This window comes from Rhineura floridana, chromosome 6, assembly GCF_030035675.1.
Source record: "Rhineura floridana isolate rRhiFlo1 chromosome 6, rRhiFlo1.hap2, whole genome shotgun sequence".
Taxonomy (NCBI): domain Eukaryota; kingdom Metazoa; phylum Chordata; class Lepidosauria; order Squamata; family Rhineuridae; genus Rhineura; species Rhineura floridana.
In genome coordinates, this window is record NC_084485.1 from 21,038,036 (window position 1) to 21,061,822 (window position 23,787).

At 43.6% G+C, this 23,787-nt stretch overlaps 2 protein-coding genes across 7 annotated transcripts in view; both read left to right on the forward strand.

Annotated features, from left to right (window-relative positions):
- LOC133387101 (serine/threonine-protein phosphatase 4 regulatory subunit 1-like) overlaps nucleotides 1-8,661 on the forward strand; it is a 69,848-nt gene extending 61,187 nt beyond the window's left edge. For all 6 annotated transcript variants that reach the window (XM_061631168.1, XM_061631167.1, XM_061631164.1 and 3 more), the window contains 2 exons: nucleotides 3,266-3,407; nucleotides 5,920-8,661. In XM_061631168.1, coding sequence (XP_061487152.1) covers nucleotides 3,266-3,407; nucleotides 5,920-6,074 — 297 coding nt within the window. In that variant the 3' untranslated portion in view covers nucleotides 6,075-8,661. The remainder of the gene's footprint in view (nucleotides 1-3,265; nucleotides 3,408-5,919) is intronic.
- Nucleotides 8,662-10,114: 1,453 nt separating this feature from the next.
- On the forward strand, nucleotides 10,115-23,406 carry ANKRD60 (ankyrin repeat domain 60). The gene is made up of 4 exons (XM_061630264.1): nucleotides 10,115-10,391; nucleotides 14,353-14,483; nucleotides 21,069-21,234; nucleotides 22,781-23,406. Exons 1-4 carry the CDS (start codon nucleotides 10,115-10,117, stop codon nucleotides 23,050-23,052), a joined length of 846 nt encoding a protein of 281 aa, XP_061486248.1. The 3' UTR covers nucleotides 23,053-23,406.
- The last annotated feature ends 381 nt before the right edge of the window (nucleotides 23,407-23,787 follow it).

Here is a 23,787-nt window from a genome sequence, read left to right on the forward strand (position 1 = left end):
GGCAACGACAGTGCAGGAGGCAAGTAAGTGGATGAAGCGGGGGAGGGGAGGCCAGAAAGCTGCCTAAACAAGGTGGTGGCAAGTGCCTGGGGGGGGCTTTTGGGGGTTGAGGGGGATGTACATTTTGGGAGTTGCCTGGGGGTGGGGCAGGATGTACATTTTGGAACTTACCTGGGTGTGTGTGTGTGTGTGTGTTTGGGAATCTCTCTGTGTATTTCTGTTTGGGAGTCCTGGGGGAATTGGGAGTCCCTGTGTGCGTTCTTGCGTGCGTGCTTGCGTGTGTGTGCATGTTTAGGAATCCCTGGAGGAGGAGGTTGGTAGTCCCTCTATGTGGGGGGCAGTTGGTGTGCAAAGTGCACTGGGGCAAAGTCTCTAGTAGATAAATACTAAGACACTGTTGGCTTGTTATAATGGTCAGGGATTTAGTTTAAAAGGCTCCTGTCCAGAGCATGGAAGTAAATTTCAGAGGGGGTAAGATTTGTGGCTGAGAAGCTGAGTGGGAACACATTTATAACTAGCTGAAGGCTTCTCACATCCATGGGGTAGAAGTGTTGTTGGGACCTCCCAGTAGTGGTCCTGCCATCCTATCCCCACTTCCACATCATCATTTTTTTCCTCTTCTCCACTTCCTCACCTCTTTTCATGCTATTCACTTAGGTGCTCTGATGTCACAGTGAGCCTACATTGCTGCTTAAAACTGTACCACCACCAAAGCTGATTTGCCTCCTTGGAGAAGGATGATGATGAATATCTTGCATTCAAATAGACTTTGAAGTGTTCCAAGTGCTTCAAATACATTACCTTCATGTAGTCATAAGAACATAAGAGGCCTGCTGTATCAGCCCAAAGGCCTATGTAGTCCAGCATCCTATTCTCACAGTAGCAAGCCAGATTCCTAAGGGAAGACCACATGCACACTTATGGTCTCCAGCAACTGGCATTCAGAGGCACACTGCTACTGGAGGTAGTGCACAGCCCTCATGGCTCGTAGCCACTGATAGCTTTATCCTGTATGAATTTATCTAACCCTTTTTAAAGACATCCATATTGGTGGCTGTTAGTGATAGCAAATTCCATAGTTTAACTATTGCACTATGTGAAAAAGCACTTTCTTTTGTCCTCAAATCTTCCAACATTCAGCTTCATTGGATGACCCTGCATTCTAGTATTGTCAGAGAAACAGAAAAACCTATCTCTGTGTACTTACTCCGCACCATGTATAATTTTATACACCTCTAGCATGCCCATCTTACTTACCTTTTTTTTCTTAAACCAAGAAGCCCCAAACATCGATACCTTTCTCATAGGGGAGTTGCTCCAAACCCTTGATCAAATCCTTGATCATTTTGGTTGCCCTTTTCTGAACTTTTTCCAGCTTTTCCGATATCCTTTTTGAGGTTAGGAGACTAGAACTGTTTGCAGTATTGAAAGTGTGATCGCACCATAAAACAGCTGTGTGATATTGGCAGCATTATTATTAATCCTTTTCTGAATGACCCCTTACATAGAGTTCACCTTTTTCACAGCTGCCACACGCTGAGTCAACATTTCCTGCAAGCTGTCCACCATGACCCCAAGATCTCTTTCCTGGTCAGTCACCGCCAGTGCAGACCCCATTAGTGTATATGTGAAGTGAGGGTGGTGTTTTTGTTTTTTGCTCCAATGTGCATCACTTTACACTTCTTACACTGAATTGCATTTGCCATTTACTGCTTATTCATCCATTTTGGAGACATCCTTTTGGAGCTCCTCACAATCCCTTTTTCTTAATCCTGTAAAATAGATTATTATTATCCCCATACTGCAGATGGAGGCTGAGAAAATCTGTGGCTTGCCTAAGGGCACCTGCTTAGTTCATGGCAAATACAATATTTGATTCTGCAAACAAAAGGAAAGCCAAGGAAAGAGTTTTAAAATCAGTATAGCAAATAAACAGAATATGCCTAGTACTGGGGTGTGTGTGTGTACGTACTATACTATACTAAAGGTAAAGGTGTCCCCGCACTTATAGTGCAAGTCGTTTCCGACTCTTAAGGTGACATCTTGCAACGTTTACTAGGCAGACCGTATATATGGGGTGGGATTGCCAGTTCCTTCCCCGGCCTTTCTTTACCCCCCAGCATATGCCGGGTACTCATTTTACCAACCACGGATGGATGGAAGGCTGAGTGGACCTCGACCCCTTTTACCGGAGATTCGACTTCCTCCTTCCGTTGGAATCGAACTCCAGCTTTGAGCAGAGCTTTGGCTGCGTTACCGCCGCTTACCACTATACTGTACTGTACTGTACTGTACTGTACTGTACTGTACTATACTATACTATACTATACTATACTATACTATACTATATAGTATGTATCAGTCATAAATACTTGCAATATACAAATAATAGTAAATATAAAAGTATATTAAAACTAGGGCTGAGCATAGCCCTCCCAATCCACCCCGTGGCCCTGATCTGTGGGCCCCTAGGAGGGTCAGTCTGGCCTGCCCCCAAAATGGGACTACCCACCCTGGATCTACCCCTTATTTGGGAGTAGGGTTAAAAAATGTTCAATTAAAAGTATGATGCTACATCTTTCCTCCCCCCCTGGACTTAAAGAAATCAGGTGAGGGAGAGCCAATGAGTCAAAAGTCACCACTGCAACGATGGCGGTTTAGCCAATCCAGCACAGTGCCTGATGGGAATTGCTGGCGCTGAGGACCATGGCGGGACAGGGCAGCCTCTAAGGAGAACCAAGATAAGGATGAGGAAGAAGAAGGATCGCAGCTGCCGCCTGACAGGAGGGCACCTCTTCTCTCTCTTGGTCTGCTGGCACCCCCCCCATCTGTGCCGCAGCCTAGCTCTGTCCTTGGTGCCTTATCTCTTTCTTGCCACACTCTTACACTCCCTCTGCCACCACCATATCCTGCATGCTCTACAAGTTCTCTTCTTCCTGCACTATGCCCCACCCTCTGAAACTCCTGGATCACTGTGGGCTGATGTACCTGACCCATAGCGATGCTGGGCTATCTGAACCCGACTCAGCTAAGGTCCAAAAGCCTGCAAAGAGACCCGATACAGCTCGGCCTTCAGCCAAATACGGAGCACAGCCCTAATAAAAACCAGATGCATTTGAGCCCCAATGTTGCTCTTCAGAGGTAGAAAAATAACACAAAAACTACTGTATCTACTATTCCATCTCTTGATTATTATTTCTATTGGAAAATATGCTTGGTGTTGTGCTATCTACGTGTGCTTGGTTTCTCTTTTTTGTCCACACAGGCAGTGGTTGAAGAGGAATGCATGCCTGTTGACCATTTTGTTGAACACCTGTTACCCAGCCTTCTAAGTCTGGCTTCTGATCCTGTGCCAAATGTCAGGGTTCTGCTTGCTAAAGCTCTGAAGCAAACATTGTTGGAGAAAGGTATCATAATTCCTTTAACACATAAACCATTCTCTAGTATAGTGAGTGATGAAGTCGTGCTGTCCAGCACTACTTAGTTCTGATTAAAAGGATATTGTTTATATAAATCAAGGTAAATCTTGAGGATGTTCATCGTTCATTCTTTTTGAACGAAATCCTTTGTAGAGATTGGTACTGACTGCACACATGCATCTTCTGTTCAGTTTTGGTATTTGAGTGAGTCAGTTGGACTTGCTGCTTCTGGTATCTCTGAAAGCTCAGTGCAAATTGAGATAAGAACATAATGAGAACCCTACTCTGTCAGACCAAAAGCGCATCTAGTCTAGTCCTGTTTCCCAAGCAGATCCCTCCATGTCTTGCTTGTGGGCTTGCTGGAGACAACAGGCTTCTCCCACTGTTGCTCCCCAGCAAGTGGCATTTTGCTTCTGAACATGAAAGCGCTATTTAACTGACATGGCTAATAGTTGCCAACAAGGCTAGTGTCCATGATTTTGCCTCATACCCCCTTTTTAAAGCCATCAGTAGCCATGATAAGATCTTGTGGCAATGAATACTGTACATTAATTAATGAAGTTATTATTTTGTCTGTCTTCAATCTCCTGTCAGTCAATTTCATTGGGTTACCCCGATTTCCAGTATTATGAGAAAGGTCTTTCAGACCACTATTTCTTCATGCATTATTCTTGAAGCCTCTGTTGTGTCTCTTTTGTCTAACGGTGGGGGACAGGGGATGCTTTAGCCTTTTCTCATAAAGAAGATGCTCCATCTCTTTGATCATTTTGATTGTCCCTTTCTGCACCTTTTCCAGCTTTGATATGCTATTTGCGATGGGACAACTAGAAGTGTATAACATGTTCTCAGTGCAGTAACACCATAGATTTATAAAAAGGCATTATAATGCTGACTGTTTTGTTTTTAACCCTTCTCATAATTCCTAGCATGATAAAACCTTTTTCATTGTTGCATCATACTTAGTTTTCATTCTGCTATCCACCACAACCCCATTGTCTCTTTTCTGGCTAATTGCTGCCAGTTCAGACCTCATCAGTGTATATGTCTAGTTAGAATTTTTTGCCTTAATGTGCATCACTTTTCATTTACTTAGTAGTGAACCTCATTTGCCTTGGTTGCTCATTCACCCAGTTTGCAGAAATCTTTTGCATTTCTTTATAGTCTGCTTCAGATTTCAACATCCTAAAAAATTTAGAGCCATCCACAAACTCACTCATCCATAACTCCCAGTTGTTTATGAATAAGTTAAATAGCACCAGCTTCCAATTTAGATCCTTGGGGGAACCCACTTCCTGCTTCCCTCTTCTGAAAATGGTCTGTTTTCTCCTACCCTCTTCTCTCATCTGTTTGTTTTAAAATATTTACCAGTTACCAGACTTGGCTGACCAGTTACCAGTCATGTCATTAATTTTTTAAATTAAAATGATCTAAATACCACTGAGTTTGTCACTGGAAGCCCTACTCTATGTCTTGGTGACGTCAAATGCTTGTTTGACTGAGACCCAAGGCAGGGTGGGAATTAATTAATTAATTAATTAATTAAATTTATTTCCTTGAACTTACAAGATCTGAACAGGGTGGTGCATGACAGATGCTCTTGGAGGTTGCTGATTCATAAGGTCACCATAAGTCATAGTCGACTTAGAGGCACATAACAACAACTTTTCCTGGAGAGCCAGGCACAGAGTGATGGAGCTGCCCTCCCAACATACTGCTTACGCAAGGGGGGGGAGATTAAGACTCTGCAGATGCACTTATGGGAGCGTCAGATTGGCTCTGTTGGTGTGCCCATGCAACCCTGATGTTGGCGCCACCCCATCCCACCCCATCCCTTCCCAGTAAGTGAAGGGCAAGTCTGCAGCATTTCTACATGGTTCCAGCTGCTCCTGTATTTACCATCTTTCCTTCATGGAGCTCAGGGCAGTGTACATGGTTTTATCCAACTTGGTCCTCACAGCTCTCTGAGACAGTTGGGCCAGACACATTGTGACTGGCTCATGGTCACCCAGTGAACCTCATGGCAGAATGGGGATTTTGTTGAACATGGGTTCCCCTTCCCATCCTAGCCCAGCATTGTTTTGGTTGTGGACCTAGATTATGAAACTCTCTCCTCTGAGGGGCCCGTTTGGCTCCTTCCTTAAAGGCCTTTCAGCAAGCAGTAAATTGTTTTTATTTTTGTTTCAGTATTGAGTTTCTGTTTTTCTGCTGCAAAGTCTTTTAGGCTGCAATCTTATATCTACTTACTTGGTGGTACTTGCTTCTGAGTAGACAAGTACAGGTTGGCACCTTTAATTTTAGTTTTTTGTTTCTCCTTTTTATTGGTTCCTGTATTTTTATACTACGTGTTTTATTGTTCCTTAAATTTATTGTAAACCGCCTTGTGAGCCCATCTGGGTCAGAGAGTGGGATATAAATTTTTTGGAAAAATAATAAATGAATAGCTAAGTGTTAAAAGAATGTAGCTCAGGTTGAACTGTTCTCTTTCACTCCCATATTCTAGTATACTTTAGAAGCGTTGGCAACCCTCACCTTGAAGCCGTTGAAGAGACTGTCCTAGTTCTGCAGGCGGACAGGGACCAGGATGTTTCCTTTTTCGCCACCGTCAAACCAAAACACAATAACATGCACATTACTGCACTTGAGAAACAAAATTAACTTCATTTGTCTGTGTGGACCATGAAACGATTACTCAGCTAACAGGTTCCTGCTTTGGCAACTAACCTGGGAGAAGACTGCATCGAGCAACCAATGCAACCCAAGAGAAAAGGGCTTGTGTATTAATTCTGTCATTTAAATGAGGAACATCTTGAACTTTTATCTACAAACTGATATAGAATACCCACTAATCGTCCCATTTTTGTTTTTTTCTTTCAAGAATGTGGGTGGAAACACTCATCTCTACAAAAAGCATTGTATGTAGTTGCTTGTGTGAAATTGCACGCTTTCACAGCTTCAGCATCATCCCAAGTAACGGAAATATGCTTTTCTAAATATGCTGACTCCAAGAAAAGGGAAGGCAATTAATTGTGTGACTACCAATTCAGAGTGGGCTCACAGAGCTACATAGTAAACATAAAAACTGTGGACACTCAGCCATTTTGTTGTAAATTGTTAATGGTTAGGCATTTTATTAAATCATTTCATTCAAAGTGTACATATGAGGTCCTGAAAGTTGGCAAAGAATTCAGAAAACTTGAATCCATATCTGTAACTTGTTTAAAAAAAATACAGCTTTTGTTAGAGCAAAAGTAAATTTTTATTTTCCCCCTCAGTAGGTGGTGACATTTTTAAGACAACAGAGGGCTTTACTTCATGAACTGTAGCATTTTTAGTTTGTGCGTGAGTGTGTAGAACTTTATAGTGGTGGATTTTCTTTCTTGCAATTAACTTTCTGCTAGAGTTATATATATTAATGTAAGCTGCAGTTCTCAAACAACTAAGTCTGAAGTAGTTCTTGTATTTTTGTTGGGCCTACTTCAAGGTAAGTGGTTTGAGGCTTGTGGTTATAGATTGTTAGGCCTTCAATGCTGGAAGGTTCTGTAAAGTCTGTTACGGTCTGAGAAATACACATTCTCCTTGGGAGATGTAAAATGAAGGTAAGGATATGAACACAGAAACTCTTTCGCTTTTTATGTGAGTTGAAAGTTCAGAGCTCTGAGAATCTGGGTTTCTGTACTCTGGAAAATGAGAATTGTTCTATTTCTGAAGGTCAGTGGAAATTTCAGTACAACATGTGGTGTCCAGCCTGTTGACGTTTTTGGGTTGGATACACAGAGCTGTGCATGACCTTATCTGCCCACATGGAGGCTTTGTAGCCACCTCGTTCCAACTGCATCCTCAAAAATCTCATTCTGAAGGTTGGGGGACTCTCTCGAGCAGCATATCCTATTTGGTGTGGGGACCAACTACCAGAAGAGAAACCCAATAAACCTCTTTCTGTGTGTGGAATCGTGTTGCATGTGTCCACAGATCTCTCTGGATCCCCACTATTCTGGTTAATGTTGCAAAATATGATTAGAGTAACACAGTGTAACTATTGCCTTGGACTGGATATAAATCACTGAAAATATAAAAGAGAAAGGGGGAAAGAGGAGGATCAGTGTAATTGTATACAACATTACATGCAACAGTCTTGGAAAATTAATGAAACCCACTGCATTGAGGGCTGATTCACATTGTGTTCCTAGTTGCAGGATCGTTCCCATGAGTTCGATCTCTGGATACCATGAAAACATAAATCTGTAAATACATGATAAACACAACATCTCTAGAGGCTACAGAGTCCAGAAACCCAGATTAAACTGTATGTACAGAAGCAAATTATGTATATGACATAGGTGTTCATCAGGGTTTATTCAGGGGAGTGATCGCTGCTGGAATCAAATGTTTATTTGTGATTTGGCCACAAATAGAAATGTTCTGCAGTACAGTCTTAACAGTTATGAAACAGTATCCAAGTTTCTTTACTTGAATATGCAAGCCTTGCAGCACAATTATGCACGCATTCAGCTTGGAAGTAAGCCCCACTGAACTACATGATAATTACTTCCAAGTAGACAAGACTTAAGATTGTGCTGTCAGGAGTTTAAATGCAGAAAACCTCACAGGAAACACTGTCACCTTTGACTAAGGTGGAATGTGTTATAGAGAAACAAAAATCTCATTTAGCACCAAGCAAATATATTCCATTTAGCATTTGTATGGTATCTAGATAGGCCATAACTTTGGTCTCTCAAATATCTTTGTTCCATTATGTGGTTGTATTTTCTGAATTGTGAGCTTGTTTCCTGATATGTTTCCTCAGTTTTTTAAAAATGGTTTAATTTGCCACAATTGCCTGCCAAATTCTGGGCATAATCTTATGAAAGATTGTGCTCCAGATTGCAATACAGTGTTTAGCGTTTATAGTAACGTTATCTCCTTTACAAGATCCTAAAATGCTTTTAGAAAGAATCTAGAAATGTGTCCTTGCTATTTCAGTACAAAACGTTTAAACTCTGTGAATTCTGCAAGGTGGTTCTACACTTAAATGTTTTAGTAAGTTTAAAACAAAATGCCTCTTCAATGCAAATGATTTTTTATGACTGCAATTTCTCAGCAAAAATGTCATTTTTTGTAGTTTTAATATCTTTTTCTAATGCTAACATACAAGTGTTTTTTAATGTTTCAAATTTTTCTAAAATTGTTCTAACCAGTTTTTGTTTTTATTGACCATTGCAGGTCATTAAAAAAATTTTCAGCACTGATCTTTTTTTTTTTTTTGAGTGTATATAGAAATATTTGAAAAGAATTGTATATAGTCTGTTTGGACATTAAAATAATCCAGTTTTAGCTGCCATGTTGTTAGATTTAGATTGATAGGTACCCTTTGCTACACTAGTCTACTAAATATCCTAAACATTCATGAGTCTTTAGAAAGTTGGGGTAGTTTTTATGAATGTATTGTTTAGGTAGTATCACTTATGCATGAGTAAGTTAATAAACTTAATTTTGCAGAAGCAATAAATCAAAATTTTTATTAAAAAAATCAGCACCTTTTTCTAAATCCAGGAGTTTAGTTCATTTTTAAAATGGCATTTTTGTTAAGTTTTTTTTAAGTGTTTAAAAATCTAGATGCATGTGCTTGAGGAGAGGGAATTAAAGACAGTTCTGTTCGAATCCCCCTTCCCCGCTCACCTTCCCCACCTTGACATCTCCCACCCTAAGATTTTGTGTTTTTGAATTCATTTTGTTATTAGAAATAGGCATGAGTAGCAAAGAACTGAATTGTCACAACCTCCATTCATTTCACAGTGGCTTTGTTTGTAGCTTCTGTATAAATATCACTGAAATGATTGAAAAGTGGGCAGCAGCTGTTCTTCAATTGGTCCCTAATATAATTTATGCATGACTAGATGACAGCACCTTATAGATAACTCTCGGGAAGAGTGGGAGGGGACATACGCAATGAATTAGCATATTTACACACTCTGTTTTAAATTATGTAAAAAATAAAATTGGAAAGACTCACAGTGAGCAAATACACAAAGGTTGCAAGGATTTCACCTTAAAACACTTTTGGATAAGCAACATGAATAACATATGTGATGCAATACTGAAATACTGGGCACTTGTAATCCAAACACACTAGTCAAAATCAAAATCAAACCTGCAGTTATCTGCTCTTTGTGGTTATAAATTTGGTGCCTCCTGGAATCCTGCCCAAGTGGCAGTTGTGTGTCTGTAAAAGGTGATGTTCAGGACCCAAAACAGATGGAGACACTCTGGAAGTGCCGCTGATTTTCTCAAAGAAGCGATGTAATTTTCCATTCATATTTATCTCAATAAATCCAGTGACTGTTTTCCCAAACAGTTTTTCTTTTTGTTGACTGACTTGCACCATAACAGCACATTCTTCTCAGCCATTTAACAGGACTGCGTTCAAAAATCCATGATGTCTTATATATCCCAACAACATACAGGATGAAGGGTAGGAGGTCTGGGTGAACTGCAGTTCAGCCTAGGTATGACTCTGTCCAGTATCTTTACGGATTTACAGTAACAAGTTTTCAAAGGTGTGTCATAGCTGCAACATGACATCACACTGGCTGTGCTCTGATGATTTGCCAGCTGTGCATTGTTCCTGTGTCATGACATCATTGCTTTGGTGTCCCAGAGGTTCAGATGGCAACAATCTGAGTGGTCTTGTTCACAGGATGCTGAACAAGAAAAAAAAGCAACTGAATGTAGTTTCCCAGATCAGAGTGGGGACCTCTCGTGCCACCATCTTACGGCAGCGGTCATTACGTTCTGGGGCGTTTTCATCTCCGCAGTCCCGACCTTTCAGTGTCAAGTTGTATGTGGCTGAAACTGATGAGATATATACAGTGTATGACTGTTATCGTGAGTTAACCATGAGAAATCTGAAGAGCCGACTGGAACTCTTGGTTGGGATCCCTGTGAATTTCCAACGCCTCCAATATCTCGATGAAGGTGAGGTCCCTTTTGTACAATCTGCAAAAATGTTACAGGAAAATCATCATCCTTTCAGAGTCAAGCCAGCTAACTTGGTAGTTTGCATCCAAAAGCGGATGGCTTAAAGAGTTATACACCAAGAAGGGTGATTCTGTATTGACTGTTACCTTTTTATTGCCAGCTTCCAATATTGTAATATTTATGGCTATATTATCCTGACTACAAGTCATAGAGGAATCTACAACCTGGGCTTTATGAACTCATGAAAATAAAATTCTGGACTCAAGCAATCCAAATTCTGTGCTAAGGACAACTGGATTTTGCAACCTGTATAAATCATGCAAATACACATAATTTGATTTAGCACAATTCCACAATTTTTATGCTTTTGCGTTATTCTGGTTCAGAGGAGCAAGGATGCTGAGGCCCCATCCTTAACCACTGAAAATCTTAGTCATAGCTTTCTGTTTTCTGAGATTTGTGCAGGCAGTACTCATATACTTTTAAGCATTTTTTTTCTGCCTCCATGAATCTGAATTAATAATCCTTAGTACCAGTTTTTAACCATCTTGTAGGTAACAACACTAAGTGTGGTGGCCCCATTTGGACGGCCCGCCCTCAGAGACTGATGGAACCTGATAGTGTTCCTCAAAGCTCTGGGGGATTTGCTGGCAGAGAAAGATGACGATCCTGTCAAAGCCCTGGTCTCACTATGGAATGGCGAGCTGAAAGTGAGGGCTGACACAATTGCTTCTGAGCATCTTCTATGGCATTGTGGAGCCTGAATGGCTCCTTGGTATCTTGGGGAGCTTTAGGCTATGAAGCAAGCTGGATGAAGATTAGAGCACAAGTGTCTCAGGTCTTGCTCCGAAGCCAGCTGAACACTGGTTCATGCACACAATCATGCCTACCATGTGGCAGTGTGGGCTGCGAAGAAAGCTTTACTTCACAGCTTGCATTGCATCCTCTAGTCCCCGCTAGCAGCGTTATTGCAAACAGTTGGGAGGTTACTGACTCTAACTGTGGGGGAGGGGTCTCTGGAGCATTTGAGGACCGGCTGTGACCAACGGGCTATGCACTTTGAGGATAAAGTTGCTCGACTTTGGAGTGACCTTGACTCTGCTGCTGTTGCAGTTTCAGATGAAGTATTCAGTGCTGGAGTCGGCGATGTTTAGCCTTGAGAAGAGGAGACTGAGGGGAGATATGATAGTACTCTTCAAGTACTTGAAAGATTGTTACACAGAGGAGGGCCAGGATCTCTTCTCGATCGTCCCAGAGTGTGGGAAATGGAATAATGGACTCAAGTTGCAGGAAGCCAGATTTCGGCTGAACATCAGGAAAAGCCTCCTAACTGTTAGAGGGCTACAACAATGGAACCACTTACCTAGGAAGGTGGTGGGCTCTCCAACCCTGGAGGCATTCAAGGGGCAGCTGGACAGCCACCTGTAGGGTATGCTTTAATTTGGATTCCTGCATTGAGCAAGGGGTTGGGCTCAATGGCCTTATAGGCCCTTCTAACTCTATTCTAGAATTCTACCTGTTGTGGGATCAGTTTCATCTTATGCAATTCAGCTGATATGGACAAGGTGCAGGAAGCTACACTTCCAACCTTGTGCCCTCTTGTCCCCTGTCCCTTCTACCTATTAATCTGGCGGGGGGTGGTGACTGGTTGGATCCAGAGTGTGGTTGATGCTTCATTGTTGGGGGGGGGGGTGATCCCTGTGGCCTTGAAACAGGCGGTGGTGAGGCCACTCCTAAAGAAACTGGCCCTCGATCCCTTGGATTGGAATAATCATCGACCAGCTGCAAATACCCCCTTCTTGGGGAAGGTGGTATAGTGGTGCAGCAGCTGCAGGCATCCTTGGATGACACGGTTTATCTAGATCTGTTCCAATCTGGGTTCAGGCCTGGCTGTGGAACTGGGTCAGCCTTGGTTGCTCTTTGGATGACCTCTATAGAGAGCAGGGCGAGGGTGACCTTGTTCCTGCTTCTTGATCTCCCTGTGGCTTTTGATACCATTGACCACAGTATCCTCCTGGACAGCTCCGTGGAATTGGGGCACTGTGTTATGGTGATTCCAGTCCTGCCTACAGAACCAAATCCAGACAGTAGCATTGGGTGATTACTTATGAGACCTCCTTACACCATATGTGCCCACTCGAACACTTTGTTCTGTGGAACACACACTGTTACAGGTGCCACATAATACTCATTCCACATTTGTAAGAAATCATTCTTTTCATGTGGCAGCACCTACTCTTTGGAACTCCCTGCCTGTTGACATCAGGCAGGCGCCTTTGCTGTATTCCTTTTGGCCCCTGCTTAAAATGTTTCTGTTTAGGCAAGCCTTTCCAGACATGTAGATGTTGATCTGTTTTATTCTTTTTAGTTAGTAGCTGTTTTAATTACTTGTTTTTAACTGTTTTATGGATAATTTTAATTATTTTTGTAAACCAATTAAGAGGTCTTTTCATTCAAGCAGTATAAAAATTTTGTTCAAGAAAAAAAATTATTTCATTGTTTTTGGCAAATTTAGCTGAGAATCAGCATAGTTTTTTCATATGTTATATGAATGTTGGAATCTTCGTGACTTTTACTAGATAACCGATTATGCCCAAAAAGCATTTTTGTTCTCATACATGAAGGATTTTATGTTTAGTTCCTTAAGAGCTGTCCTTGGCTGTTTGCTTTTAATTTTTGTTAAAAATGAATTTGGAGGGTGTTTGTGAAACTTATTTTACTTATTTTTCAATATTATACACCCCAACTTGGTAGTTGATCCAATATTGCAGCCCTACCTTCCTTAATCCATCCCTTTTGATAAAGCTTAATTGTACATGGGTAGAAACACATGAAACACAGGGGGAGATATTGGGATATGAGACAGAATTTGCATATATTGAGCATCTCAGTTGCCATTAAAAGAATACAAAGGTTTCAAGCCTTACGGATCTGAAAATTGACTTGAAAGTATGTGATCAACATCCAAAACAATCCCAGAAAGAATGGGCTATTCCAGCAGAGACTCTCTTGGCATGGACTGCTTTACAGTTTGACCAGACAGAGGCAGAGAATTCTAGTTTTAAAACGCTTATTTATTTATTTTGGCATTTATATTCCACCTTTCCTCCGAGAAGCTGAAGTTGACCCTTGTTCTTTTCCTCCCATTTTAACCTCACAAAACAACCCTGTGAAGTAGGTTAGACCAAGAGATGACTGGCCCAAAGACACCCAGTGAGCTATGTGGCTGAGTGGGGATTCTAAACCTGGTGTCCCAGAGCCTAGTTCAACACTCTGAGGTAGACCACTCTAGTGTCAGTCAGCATTCTTCCTTTTCTCGTCACTTGCACAGATATTGGTTGCTTCAGTATTTTAACTTTAAAAATTATCTATTGCTTTTCTGTGGGATAACCACATTATCCTGGACAGCTTACAGATGGGTCCAAATCCAGGACTGGCGGGTAAGTGACTGCTTTGTGGAAGCATAGGGTTGTATTTGAGTAAGTCCTGCTCAGAGAAGACCTACTGGAATTAACAAACCTAAATCATGACTATTTATTTCAATGTGTCTGCTCTAGTAGGACTGGCATGGAAGGCCACCCCTGTACACTTAATAGGAAATTACTCTGGTGTGTAAGGGGAGGGAGAAACTCCACGTTCACACCACAACATATGCAGAGCTTGGAAAAGTTACTTTTTTGAACTACAACTCCCATCAGCCCAATCCAGTGGCCATGCTGGCTGGGGCTGATGGGAGTTGTAGTTCAAAAAAAGTAACTTTTCCAAGCTCTGAACATATGTGTGTTAAATGTAATTGGGCCTTTGAAGTCACCCTAATACCTTCCCATGGACTGTTTGCTCCCTTTCCCAAAAAGATAATCTTCATCAAGGCAAAAGGTCTTTCAACGCTCTTCTTCACATCTTGACCACCATCATCCTTTTCCTCCCAACCTCCTAGTTTTCTTGCTTCCTTGTACAGTGGATCTGACTGACTGCTCTACATTTAAGAATAATGACATTATTCCTGGAGGAACCCTCACCATGAGAATCTGGTCACAGGACGCTTGGGGGCGTTTGGTGGCTACTGCTGCAAAAGGGAACAACAAAAAGGTTGGTCTGCTTTGTTTTTGTAAACTGGGGGATTCCTTTTATCAAAATTGCAGTGGGTGATCTGGGAGTGTGTCTTACGAAATTAGTATTTCAATATTAGGAGAGGAATAGTTAATGTTGTCCCAAGGTCAGTGGCCTTTTGCATATCATATACTGTACTCTCTCTCTTTCTCTCTCTCTGCTTAATTTTTTACTGTGTTATCAAAGGGCAGAGGATGTACATGTGTTTGGACATACAGCCTCTGTGTCAGCTTTTCAGTGAGACAGCAGTGTCTGTGGGGGTACAGGCAGATGATTCCTTGGTAATTGCAAGGCCGTAAGTCCTCAGCCGGCAGCTTGGCTATAAATCTGCCAGGCTAGCAAGGAGGAAGCAAGATAAGGGCAGGGGCTTACGTGCCAAGCCAGAAATCCAAAAGAGACGTCAGTGAAGGTCTGGGTCTAGTTTGCCAAGAGATCAGTCCAAGTCAAGGTTCAGGGGATAGGAAGACACCTGATGTTGCAGTTAGCAACACACTGAAGCCAGGGTCTGTCTTTTAAAGAACACCTCTGCAGACAGGTGGGAACAATCACCCCTCTGGCTTCTGCAAGCGTGCCGGCCTTAAACGGACAGGCTGGCCCCTCTGCTGCCTGACTTTCTGTCATCTTTGCTCTGCAGGTAGGAGGGGAGTCTCCTGGTCACTGCCTGATTCCGGCTGAAGGGCTTCACCTGGGTCTTGGATGCTCTCCAGCTGAGGGGGAGTAGGAGCAGCATTCTCAGGAGTTTCCTCTGCTTCTCCTTCTGGGTCTGTGGCTGTTACTCCCGAGTCGTCCTCGTCTGACGAGTCCTCCAAAGGGGCCATGACACTCTGTCCTATTCAAAAGTACAGCCTGGATACAGCACTAGATCTCAAAATCACAAGGTGCTTAGTAGAAACAGAGAAAACTCTATAATTATGTGGCACTTTGTTAAAGCTACTAATTGATTAATTCATTTAAAAGCATACACATAATATTTATTTATTTATTACATTTATATACCGCCCCATAGCCAAAGCTCTCTGGGTGGTTTACAGCAATTAAAAGCAATAAAAACAAATATACAAATTTTAAAACACAGAAAACAATTTAAAAACACAATTTAAATTTAAAAAAAACAATTTAAAAACACATGCTAAAATGCCTGGGAGAAGAGGAAAGTCTTGACCTGGTGCCGAAAAGATAACAGTGTTATCTTTTGAGGTATCTGATGAGGCGCATCTGATGAGGCGCACCTCATCAGAAAGGTCATTCCATAATTTGGGGGCCACCACTGAGAAGGCCCTCTCCCTTGTTGCCACACTCCCAGCTTCCCTTTGAGTAGGCACCCGAGGAGGGCCTTAGATGTTGAGTGTAGTGTACGGGTGGGTTCATGTCGGGAGAGGCGATCCATCAGGTATTGTGGTCCTAAGTCATGTAAGGCTTTATAGGTTAAAACCAGCACCTTGAATCGAGCTCGGAAACATACAGGCAGCCAATGCAAGCGGGCCAGAATCAGTTTTATGTGTTCGAACCCTCTGGTCCCTGTTACCAATCTGGCCACCGCATTTTGCACAAGCTGCAGCTTCCAAACCGCCTTCAAAGGCAGCCCAACATACAGCACATTGCAGTAATCTAACTTGGAGGTTACCAGAGCATGGACAACTGAAGCCAGGTTATCCTTGTCCAGATAGGGGCGTAGCTGGGCCACCAACCAAAGTTGGTAGAAGGCACTCTATGCCACCGAGGCTACCTGAGCCTCAAGTGACAGAGCTGGTTCTAGGAGAACCCCCAAGCTATGAACCTGCTCCTTCAGGGGGAGTGCAACTCCATCCAGGACAGGTTGGACATCCACAATCCGGTCAGAAGAACCACCCACTAGCAGCATCTCAGTCTTGTCTGGATTGAGCCTCAGTTTATCAGCCCTCATCCAGTCCATTGTCACAACCAGGCACCGGTTCAGCACATTGACAGCCTCACCTGAAGAAGATGAAAAGGAGAAATAGAGCTGTATGTCATCAGCATATTGATGGCAACACACTCCAAAGCTCCGGATGACAGCATCTGACGGTTTCACGTAGATGTTGAACAGCATGGGGGATAGAACTGACCCCTGCGGAACCCCATACTGGAGAGTCCAGGGTGCTGAGCAATGTTCCCCAAGCACCACGTTCTGGAGCCGACCTGCCAAGTAGGAGCGGAACCATCACCATGCAGTCCCTCCCACTCCCAACTCAGCCAGTCATCCCAGAAGGATACCATGGTCGATGGTATCGAAAGCCGCTGAGAGTTCAAGGAGAATCAACAGAGTCACACTCCCCCTGTCTCTCTTCCGACAGAGGTCATCATACAGGGCAACCAAGGCTGTTTCTGTGCCAAAACCAGGCCTGAAACCCGACTGAAATGGATCCAGATAATCGGTCTCATCCAAGAGTGTCTGGAGCTGGCCTGCAATCACTCGTTCCAGGACCTTGCCCAGGAATGGAACATTTGCTATCGGCCTAGAGTTATTAAGATTTTCTGGGTCCACGGAGGGCCTCTTCAGGAGTGGCCTCACTACCACCTCTTTCAGGCAGCCAGGGACCACCCCCTCTCGCAGAGAGGCATTAATCACTTCCCTGGCCCAGCCGGCTGTTCCATTCCTGCTAGCTTTTATTAGCCAAGAAGGGCAAGGATCCAGCACAGAAGTGGTTGCACGAACCTGTCCAAGCACCTTGTCAACGTCCTCAAGCTGCACCAAGTGAAACTCATCCAAGAAATCAGGACAAGGCTGTGCTCTGGATACCTCGCTTGATTCACCTGCTATAACACTGGAGTCTAAATCCTGGCAGATGCTAAAGATTTTATCCTGGAAGTGCCTAGCAAATTCATTACAGTGGGCCTCAGATGGTTCTACCATGTCCCTGGGGCCAGCGTGTAATAGCCCCCGGACAATTCTGAAGAACTCTGCTGGGTGGCAGAGTGATGATTTGATAGTGGCACCAAAATACTGGTTTTTTGCTGCCCTCGCTGCCCCTAAATACAGCTTACCATAGGCACTTACCAGTGTATACTTGCATCCACCAGGAGTTCGCCTCCATCTGTACTCAAGCCATCTCCTATATTGTTTCATCGCTCTCAGCTCTGGGGTAGGAGAGGGCACTCAGGAGCAATCATGTCAACCGCCCAGGTCATTTCTGTATTCCACAGTTCAACCAGGGTTTCGACAGAAGCGCCAGCCCTATCAGCTGGAAAACTCCCCAGAACCCTTTGGAAACCATTCGGATCCATTAGTCTCTGGGGACGGACCAGCTTAATAGGTCCCCCACCCTTGCAGAGGGGAAAAGCCATTGTAAGTCTAAACTTCAGCAAGCGGTGATCTGTCCATGACAGAGGGACTGATGTAAGGCCCCCCACATTCAGATCACCATCTCCATGTCCAGTTGCAAAAACCAAGTCTAGTGTATGCTCTGCCACACGTGTTGGGCCAATGGCATGTTGGGACAGTCCCATGGTTGTTATGGAAACCATGCAATCCTGAGCCGCCCTGGATAAGGTGGCCTCGGCATGGATGTTGACATCCCCCAGAACCAACAGTCTGGAGGATCTCAACAGTACACCCGAGACCACCTCTGTCAGCTCAGCTAGGGAGTCTGTTGGGCAGCAGGGTGGGCGGTACACCAACAGAATCCCCAGTCTGTCCCGCTGACCCAACACAAGGTGCAAACACTCCAGACCAGTAGTCACATGGACAGGGTGCTTGCAGAGGAAGATGGAGCTCCTATAGACCACAGCAACCCCCCTCCCCGACCCTCAGGTCTACCCTGATGCTGAACCAGGTACCCTGGTGGGCATAGCTGGGAGAGACTGACTCCCCCCTGCTCACCCACCCAGGTCTCGGTTATACATGTCAGATCTGCTGCCCCATCCACAATTAAATCATGAATGAGGGAGATCTTATTATGCACCGATCTGGCATTTAGCAGCAGCATCCGGAGGTTTGAGAGCTGGCTGACAGGGCAACCAACAAACCTGTGGGTGTTGGGAGGATAATGATCTAAACATATTACTTTAGTGCTGGACTTATTTGCATGAGGCAGCAGTCTGGCTTCTTATGAGTAGTGAGATTTCTTTAACTTCCTACCCTCACTCTTGATTTTATCTGATGTACAAAGAAGAAAATCTTTATTCATGCCCCATCATATTGATCGGGTCACTGTTTTGCTTACTGCGTGAAGTCAAAACTGGCATTACATGGTTTGCTTTAACTTATATGAACCAGGTCTGTGTAGCTTGCAGGTCATCAAGCTGAATGCAGCTTACCAGCTATGTGTTTCTTTTTATTTGAAAATTTTACAAATTACCTTTCACAAAATTATCTATAAATTGAGTTACCACAATCATAACATGACAAAATATATAACTTTTTTAAAGGACCATTATAATAGCAGCAGGCAATGGGTTGTATTCAAGTAAGTCCTACTCAGAGTAGACCCATTGGAATTAATAAACCTAAGTTGTTATGTATTAATTGTTAATTCAATTTATATCCCGCCCTTCTTCCCAAAGGAGTCCAGAGTCGCAAGCACATTTACTACAAAACATTTTAAAACAACAACAGAAAGCATTCTAAAAATAATTAAAAACATTCAACTTGGTTGTGCCTATTAACTTCAACGAGTCTACTCTGAGCAGGACTATCACATATATATACAAAGTAGAAATGACAACCATATCCCAAATAAAATCTGATAAAGCCAGTGGATTTTAAAAGCCATGAGAAAGCAGGATGGATAACAAAAGTGGTGGGTGAACATGTATAGGGAATGAGGGCAGGCTATTTTTCCAGTAACCACTCATCTAACCTCTGAAAATGGGTGCCTCTGAAGAAGATCATGAATGGCCAGCAAGTTCATATGGGAAAAGGCATTCTTGAGATAAAGCAGTTTAGGTCTCCCAGTCTTGCGAAATTGGGTAGTTACTGAGTCGCCTCTGTCACTTGGAGCCCAGGTTTCCTCAGGGGCACAGGGAATGCTTTTTGCCAGCTTAGGCTGGTTTGCCAGATGGGTCCATGTCTGGATGAAGAGTTAGAGGTTAGGGTACTGCAGGGGTAGCCAGCATGGTGCCCTCCAGATATTGTGAAGCTACAATTCCCATCAGCCCCCAGCCAGCAAAGCCAATGGTCAGAGATTATGGGATTGTAGTCCAGCCAGTGTGGTGTAGTGGTTAAGGTGTTGGACTACGACCTGGGAGACCAGGATTCGAATCCCCACATAGCCATGAAGCTCACTGGGTGACCTTGGGCCAGTCATTGCCTCTCAGCCTCATGAAAACCCTATTCATAGGGTCGCCATAAGTCGGAATCGACTTGAAGGCAATACACAGTGCAGTCCAGCAGCATCTGGAGGGCACCACATTGGCTACCCCTGCCCTGGAGTACTTTAATGTGTTTTTGTGGGGCAGCCTCTGAACACAGTTCAGAAACTGTAGTTAGTTTAGACTGTTAACTGGGATCAGGCATTATTGGGCTATTTCTGAACTTGGGGTAGTGGTTTTTACCTTTAAAGTCCTTCAGGATCACTTGTCTCAGTATGTGCCTGCCTGTACTTTGAGATCATCACTGGAGGCCCTTCACTGCTGCCAACCCAGAGTTCCCCCAACCTTGCTGCTACTCGCTTGCATGCACACACACGCACACACATGCACACAGACACCCCCCTCATGAGCCACTGCTGACCCCATCTAAGACTATCCAACAAAAAAGCATTTTTGTCCAGTGCAGGCATTAAGGCATCCATACTAAAGCAGCTTTCTCCCCCCCTTCCCACTTTTCTTGAACATCCAGCTGCTGAGGAGTTCTGGTAGACTCAAAAGCTTGCTCACTGTTTTGTGCCAATTTGATTGGTCATAATAAAAGTGCTTTGGAATTGTTCAAAATAAAAGTGACAGTTTAACCCTTAGCACTGGCCTCTCCCTCTTCTGAGCTTATTGGGTGGGTTTCTCTCTGAGCAAACAACGCTTGTTTGTTTGGCATGCTGAGGACTGGCCCAGGATATGGTATCATCATCCCTGCTGTGAAATATATGATGGAGCTGCATCCCTGCCCATTTCTGCTCCGCTACATCACTCTTGGGAGGGAACACCAACGAAGAATGAGATCACTGAGTTGTCAAATACCAGTGTGAAAGGTTTATATAACCTTCCATGGGAACTTTGGACTCTAAATGAATAAATACTGTCACCTAACAATATCCCTAAAACTATCCAGCCTACAGTGATTACATTTATGTTCAGCAGCCTTCTGTTTGTCTATTGATCAACATGCATGTGGGAAGGAAATTAACATTTCAACTAAATTGGCTTACTTTCTGCATTGCCCTTCCCAAATTGACTCAGTCCTCACACAGTGACAAATCTCGCTGTGAAGTCCAAAAACCAACTGGAATGCGATGCTGCAAAACCTCCTGACTAGATAAACAGGAGAAATGTTGGCCAGCTTCTCCTGCTTTTCCAACAGCTTGGGATTCACTCTCACCATGTAATAGGCTTCCTCTGAGTCTGTTTAAATAATGAGTCAATACTTGTGTAATATTTTATGTCTTCCATTGCCAGATGCATGTTGTAGGAGCTACAAAGACTTCCATGTTTAGCACGGCCCATTCAGAGCTCCTGGGACCAGCAGAGAAGAGTGACTGGTTAGCACACCGAACATTTGTGGCTTTATTTGTTACAGTGCGCAGGGGCCACGTGGAAACAGTGGAATTCCTGCTTCAAAATGGTAGTGTTCCTAAAACCAGAAGGGGCCCTTTTAGCTGTCTAGGCATATTGCGTCCAGGAGATCCACTCGGCAACAGTAGGCCTTAGTCTAAAACAGTTACTCTTACCCATAATGGTGCAACACTTTGCAATGTATGAAAGGTGCATGCAAGCTCCTACCCACCCACTTCATTGAGAATACAGCATGAGAAAACACCACGTTTATGTGCCTCTCTGTATTCTGCACATGTGGTTCTCCTTTGAAGACCAACGTTTTCACTACATTTAGGCTAGGGGCCAAAGAACTGCACAGTGAGTTCCAAGGGTCCAAGAAGGCTTTAGGTTTGTTTCTTTCAAAGAGTTGCACTCACAACGAGCTCCCCCAGCAAGTCCTACATGTGCAACAGAATGAGGTCATAGAGTTTTGAGGCGGTAGCATGTATTGTGCACCACTTTGGATTATAGGTAGGTAACACTCCCCATTTTTTTTAAAAAAAAACCTTCCTGAAGTTAAAAAAAAAAAAAAAGCACATCAGGAGGAAAGGCTCAAGCTCAGCCGATACCCTGTGGTGCCGGTTTTTACTTGTGGTGAATTTTTCATATAAGGTAGGATAAGCATTTGCAAAAAGTTATCCCCACCACACGCTCTGAAGTGACAGTCATGATGTGGTAAAGTCCTGAGGTGAACAGAATGTGCTGCGCTGTAAATGTATTCCATCCACCTCAGAGCTTTGCCATATGGTTTTCTCTTCATTCTGTTGCATGTGCGGGCAAGACTGTGGTGTAGTGGTTAGAGCATGGGGCTGGGAGTTGGGTGATCAGGGTTCAAATCCCCATTTGGCCTTGAAGCTCAGTGGGTGACTTTGGGCCAGTCGATGTCTCTCAGCCTAACCTACTTCATGGGGTTGTTGTGAGGATGACATTGGGAGGGAGTGAACCATGTTTGTACACCACCTTGAGCTCCTTGGAGGAAAGGTCTGATGTAAATGTGATAAATAAATATGTAGATCAATAGACAGAGACATAATTATCTGCAGATGATCCTGGCTTGAAAGGATGATTGAAGCATTAAAACAAGGGTGGGGAGCATCCAGCCTGTGGGCCTAATGAGTCCTGACATGAGTCCCAATGTGACCCATGAGGCCATTTTTCCCCAAACTGTGCCCCCTTGCACCATCTGACATTCTGTGTGACATCACATGTGGGACAGATAGGAACATGACTACAAAGGAAGAATCAGGAGGTCAAAGTGAGCTCCCGATAATTTCTTTGCAAGTGGTGCTGGCTGACAGTGCTAATTAGCTGATCAGCACTGACAGCCAGCCCTACTGGGATTGTCTGTACTAAGGGTCTCCCTATCAGTGAATCCCTATTGCAGCTAAGGGGGGTTGCTGTCAGCGCCAATCAACTGATTGGCACTGCCAGTGAGTCCCACTGAGATTGGCTGCACTAAAGAGTTTATTGTATTAGCGGGTTAAAGGGTTTATTGTCATTGATAAGCTTTTTGAAATGTTAAACTCTGCCGATTGGATTCCAAGGGTGCCTTGTGTTTCTTTTTCTCTCTCCAGGTGCTGACCTGACACGTAAAACTCCACTGGGTCGAACAGCCCTCCATGTTGCTGTCACCTCGGGCCAGGGTGACTGCATAGATGTTCTTCTTAACTATGGGGCCAGGATTAATGATGAGGACAATGATGGATGTAATGCTATACACCTTGCTCGCCAGTGGGGGCAAAAGGAAAGTGAGCGCCGGCTCTTCCGACACCAGTGGAAGATGCGAACAGGTAGACATGCTCAACTCTCCACCAAGCCCAAACTGGATGAGAAAGTGGAAACGTGATTCCAAGTGTAAGATCCAGCGAAGGGGCTAGATCACTTGCTGAGAAGCCCCTGGCATGAGCATAACTGAGTGTTTCTCTCAGAAACACAGTTGAGCTCTACAGTCTTCAAATGGGTTTTTTTTTTAAAAAAAAGAACTGTGTAAACGATGGTTGCTTCCATGCATTAACACTGTCCTCAAACGCAGTTGCTGTACGAGACTTGAATCCCTGTGTGTGTGCGTGTGTAAAAGTTGCAGATTTACACGTATAAAATGGTTCACAACAAAAAGCTACAAAAGCGAAGTACCATAAGATAAAGTACAAAGGATTGTAGAAGTAAAGCAAAAGCAATAAAACAACGTCTAGAGTTGTGTGATTCATATTCCATAAAATGACTGGGTCACACAGTGGGGAAAACCTTCTTAAACAAAACTGCCTTTGGTAGCCACCTAAATATCAAGGTGCTAGGTTCTTGTCCAATTTCAGCTGGTAACTGGTTCCAGAGGGCTGAAGCTGCAACACCAAAAGTCTGGTTTCTAGTACATGCTATGCACACCTCTGGGTTACGTGCATGCCTCATCTGAGGAGTGCAGTTGCTAGGCAGGAATATATGGGGTGAGGTGCTCCCTTAGGTAACCTGGTCCCAAGTAGTTTTGGGCTTTAAAAGGATAAAAGCAAAACCTAAACTTGTGCCTGGTAGCGTATTGGCAACTAGTGTAATTTCCGCAGCAGAGATGTTATACGGTGTTGACAGC